A 5548-nucleotide genomic window follows, 5' to 3' on the forward strand; every position below is an offset into this window, starting at 1 on the left:
TTTGGAAATCTCTCACCTGCCTTGACTGCATGGAATTAGAGCCATAAGTGTCTGTAATTAGTGAACCTTCATCCAAAATATGAGGAACCAATTCCATTTCGAGGAATGTACTCAAGGAGGGGAACTTTTTTTTAACTGTTTTTAAGGTTTATTTCTTAGTGGGACAAATTTTAGATTGATTCTACCATGGAAGTTACAACTCTGGGAGTTACATCTACATATATAAATATATTTTTTGAGTACCAATTCAGCTGAACCTTCAGACGACTTTGTGTAACGGAAGGAGGGGAACTTTTAAGATCTGAGTTAAGATGGTGGGATAGTAGGGGACCCTAATTTCATTTGGTCCCTGGAATTCAGCTAGACAGTTATCGGATTATTCTGGACACCTGCAAAATCAACCAGAGATCTGAGAAAAGAATTCTACAAATAGAAAAATGACCACTTTTTGCAAGGTAGGAGGTGCAGAGATGTGAATCCAAGGTGATATCTCAGAAAATAAACCACAAGACTATTGTGAGTTCTGTGAAATGTGTAAGCCTGATGATTCACAGACCTGTACCCCTGGGGCAAATAATATATTATATGTTAATATAAATTAATAAATAAATTAATGAAAAAATACAAAAAGAAAAAAAAAGAAAAGAAACCATGGGGCAGAGAGCCTCCATAAACTGGGAACTGGAAAGTGGTATAAGCAGCAGAGCACAAAATCAGAACTTTTAGAAGTCTGGTCCAGTGGAAGACATCCCTATTTGAAACGCACTCAGCAGGTGAAGGGGGACAGAATCCCAAGTGGGACAACATGGTCTCTGGATCCCCAGGGTCACAAAAAGAACTGGGGTGCCTGAGCATGGTGGAGTTCCCAAATACTGGAGTAGGGAAGCCAGTTGCAGACAGGGTGCCCAGGCACCTACTGTCTGCTTGATGTTGCCATAAACCAGGAACCACTGCACAGTCAGGTTACTGCTTTCCAAGCAGAGACCCAAAAAGAGGCAGAACCATAGCAAACCCACCTTTTCCCCCCAGGATGAGGAGTGCAGGGTGTGTCGCAGGAGTCCCTAAAGTTTAGAGACTTGAAAAGGGGTCACATGCCTGAGAAAAAAATGCTCAATCACAGGCTGGGGGAACAGAGTTCTGACAGAGACAGGGAGACAAGAGTGACTGACTGCTTTTCTGTGAGGGCCCACTGAAAAGTGGTGGACATGAACATTCAGCTCCAGGGCTAGAGATCAGGGCACCACCATTTTCACCTTGCACATTGGTTCCAGAGCCATTTACACTGAGCCTGGCCCCCTGGCAAGGGGGTTGCAATTGCACCTGGGCAAAGACTCATGCTCTCTCTCTCTCTCTCTCATAAATAAATAAATAAAATATTTTTTTAAATGCACGCTCTAACTGCTAGGATAAACAAGGCAGAATAGAGAGTCAATGATATAGAAGACAAAATGGTGGAGAATAAGAAAGATAAGAGAAAGAGATATAAACAACTACTGGATCATGAGGGGAGAGTTTGAGAAATCAGCAATACCATAAAGTGAAAAAATATTAGAATAATTGGGGTCCCCAGAGAAAGAACAAAGAGAGAGAGGGGCAGGAGGTTTATTTAAACAAATTATAGCTGAGAACTTCCGTAACCTGGGGGAAAAATAGGCATTCATCTAGGAGGCACAGAGAACCCCCCTCAAAATCAATAAAAATAAATCAACACCCTTGCCACATGGGGGCTTAAGTGGGTAGGAGAAAAATCAATGAAACAAGATGGGATTGGGAGGGAGACAAACCATAAGTGACTCTTAATCTCACAAAACAAACTGAGGGTTGCTGGGGGGAGGGGGGTCGGGAGAAGGGGGGTGGGGTTATGAACACTGGGGAGGGTAGGTGCTTTGGTGAGTGATGTGAAGTGTGTAAACCTGGCGATTCACAGACCTGTACCCCTGGGGATAAAAATATGTTTATAAAAAATAAAAAAAATTGCCCGGAAGCGAGGTTCGTGACAGCGATGTTTCCCTTCTTTAAGATCTTGGTGGATAAAATAAAGCAGACATAATTCATCTCTAGAAAGATTATTTATACCCTGGCATTTGAAATGTTTTATATTTAGTGTCATAGGAAAAATGGAAAAAGGGAAAGTAAATAGTGATGGAAAACCAGACCCAGAAAATTCCCTGGACTTTTCTGAACACTTTAACCTGCTTGAATTGTTGGAAACACATGGGCACCTTATTCCCACTGGTACCCAAAGTCTCTGGGTAGGGAATTCTGATGAAGACGAGGAACAAGATGAAAAAACTGAAGAGTGGTATCAATTGCAAGAAAAAAAAGATGGAAAAAGATCCAAGCAAATTGCCTCTTTGGGCCGCAGAAAAAAATCGGCTTACTACAGTGCGGAGACCACTGTCTGAAAAGGCCACCCGTGTGAACACTAGAGACGAAGACGAATATACCCCTCTCCATCGAGCAGCCTACAGTGGACACTTAGATGTGGTACGCGAGCTGATTGTACAAGGGGCAGATGTCCACGCGGTGACTGTGGATGGCTGGACGCCGCTGCACAGTGTTTGTAAGTGGAATAACACCAGAGTCGCTTCTTTCTTACTCCAGCATGATGCAGATATCAACGTCCAAACAAAAGGCCTCCTGACCCCCTTACACCTCGCCACTGGGAATAGGGACAGCAAAGATACCCTGGAGCTCCTCCTCATGAACCGCTACATCAAACCGGGTCTGAAGAACAACTTGGAAGAAATGGCCTTTGATATTGCCAGGCGGACACGTGTCTATCACTACCTCTTTGAAATTGTGGAAGGCTGCACAAATTCTTCACCTCAGTCATAACAGTTCTAATAATCCTCTGAAGTTTCCAAGTACCAGTGCCTCCTTTGTGTGAGATAGGACATATGCCCATGATATAAAGTTGACATCAAAAGTTTTGCGACAGAAATTCAGTGGTACACATTCGAATGCCCTTCCCAGTGAAATGCCTAACCTTGATGTCAAAATGTATTTGAAAGTTGTTTGGCTATACCTTTACTGATCTATGTGGACTTTGTAATTTTTTTTTCAATTTATTTATTTTCAGAAAAACAGTATTCATTATTTTTTCACCACACCCAGTGCTCCATGCAAGCTGTGCCCTCTATAATACCCACCACCTGGTACCCCAACCTCCCACCCCCCGCCACTGCAAACCCCTCAGATTGTTTTTCAGAGTCCATAGTCTCTCATGGTTCATCTCCCCTTCCAATTTACCCAAAAGCACATACCCTCCCCAATGTCCATAACCCTACCCCCCTTTTATCAGAAATAATTTTAACACGCTTCTACTTAACAACTTGTAACAGGTTGTACAGAAAAACTAATGATATTTTTGGTGCTGATCCAAGAGAAGTGTATTTTTAAATACAGCCCCCGCCCCATCCTGGGTCTTTGTGCAGTATTTAGTATATTGACATGTATTTTTATAAGGTGAGATAACTCAGAATTTAATTGAAAAATCTCTAGTATACTGGTGCAGTTCAGCCATCTCCACATCACGATAGCCATTTGCTTTCATTTTAAATGGTAAGAACTCAATTTTTAGTGACTTGAATGGTCACAAGTTTAAAAAAAAACATTAAAGAAGATTAGATCTTTATCTTTTCGAGTGTAGACCATTTTCAGCAAAGTAGTTAACTAAAGTGTTTAGCCCGTGAATGTTACATAACTGCCTCCGCAACCACAGTTCACACAATCCTGTGGACGGCCCTACCTCACCCTGGTCAACCCACACTATCCTTCTTCCATTAGTTGAGTAGGCGTGACCTTTCAGACATGCGCACAACTCTACCTTGGTCCAAGTGATCGTACTATATGTGCTCACCAACTGGTTTTACCTGCCTAATCCTGTTGTTTGGGGCACTGCTCAGATGGTCTCTCTAGTTCACAGGAAGTCTCGGTTTTCCAAGGTCCTCCTTTTATCTGAATCCTACAAAGGCAAAGAGACGAGGGAAAAGGAATTCGAAGAGTGAAAGGATGATGATTATATTGGGGCTAGATTATAAGTGGCTCAGGTTTTTAAAAAGCCACAGTGTGGATAGTGACACGAGCATAAATAGAAATATTCAGAAAAAAATTAAAGTTTTGAACAACAACAACAAAAAAATTTTTTTAAATAAAAAATTTAAAAAAAATAAATAAATCAACACCCTGATATGTATTAGTGAAGCTTGCAACTTTTAGAGATAAAGAGACAATCCTAAAAGCAGCTCAAGACAGATGTCCTTAATTCACAAGGGTAGAAATATAAGGCTGGCAGCAGACTCGTACATAGAGACCTGGCAGCCTGAAAGGATGGGCATGATATACTCAGGATGCTACATGAGAAAAATATGCAGGCAAGGTCATTTAGAAGAGAAAGAGAGATAAAGAGCTTTAAGAATATACAGAAACTAAAAGATTTTGTGATCACTAAACCAGAACTGAGAGAAATACTACAGAGGATCCTTTAAGGAAGAGAGAGACCAAAGGTAATATAGACCAGACCGGAACAGAGACAATATACAGAAACAGAGACTTTATGGGTAATACAGTGGCAGAAAGTTCATATTTTCCAACAATTACTTGGAAGGTAAATGGTCTAAATGTTCCAATCAAAAGACACAGTGTATTAGGTTGGATAAAAAATAATACCCATAAACTCACTGATACACTGCTTATAAGATACTCACTTGAGACCCAGAGGCACCTCCAGATTGAAGGTGAGAAGGTGGATAACCATTTATCATGCTAATGGACATCAAAAGACAGCTGGGGTAGCCATCCTTTTATCAGACAAATTAAAAAGATTTTAATAAGATTTGAAGGGGGGCATCTGCATGGCTCAGTCAGGTGGGTATCTGTATTCATCTCTAGTCATGATCCTGGGGTCCTAGGATCAAACCCCACATCTAGTTCTCTGCTCAACTGGGAGTCTGCTTGTCCCTCTCCCTCTGCCCCTCACATTCTTTTCTCTATCTCTCTCTCAAATAAATAAATAAAGGCCTTTTTTAAAAGAAAGAGTTGGGCAAGGACTCTATATCATAATTAAGGGTCTATCCAACTAGAAGATCTAACAATTATAAATATTTATGCCCCAAACTTGGGAGCAGGTAATTTTATAAACCAAATAATAACAAAATTTTAAAAAACACATTGGAGAGGAGACAAGGTGATGGGGAAGTAGGAGGAGGCGCCCTTTCAACCTGTACCATAAAGTGAGCTGATTACCTTACAAAGAACTCTGATCACCCACAAAATCAGCCTGAGTGGAGAAGTGTCTGTTCATATCTTCTTCCCATTTTTTGATGTGTTTGCCTGTTTCGTGTGTGTTGAGTTTGAGGAGTTCATTATAGATCCTGGATATCAACCTTTTGTCTGTACTGTCATTTGCAAATATCTTCTCCCATTCCGTGGGTTGCCTCTTTGTTTTGTTGACTGTTTCCTTTGCTGTGCAGAAGCTTTTGATTTTGATGAAGTCCCAAAAGTTTATTTTCGCTTTTGTTTCCTTTGCCTTTGGAGACGTATCTTG

At 41.0% G+C, this 5548-nt stretch overlaps 1 protein-coding gene across 1 annotated transcript; it reads left to right on the forward strand.

The window, feature by feature from the left end:
* The first annotated feature begins 1984 nt into the window (after positions 1–1984).
* On the forward strand, positions 1985–2838 carry LOC122900707 (ankyrin repeat domain-containing protein 49-like). The gene is given in 2 exon segments (XM_044239601.1): positions 1985–2318; positions 2320–2838. Coding segments are annotated over 2 exon segments (720 nt in total). The 5' UTR covers positions 1985–2117.
* Positions 2839–5548: the final 2710 nt, after the last annotated feature.

Source organism: Neovison vison, chromosome 1 (genome assembly GCF_020171115.1).
Source record: "Neovison vison isolate M4711 chromosome 1, ASM_NN_V1, whole genome shotgun sequence".
NCBI lineage: Eukaryota > Metazoa > Chordata > Mammalia > Carnivora > Mustelidae > Neogale > Neogale vison.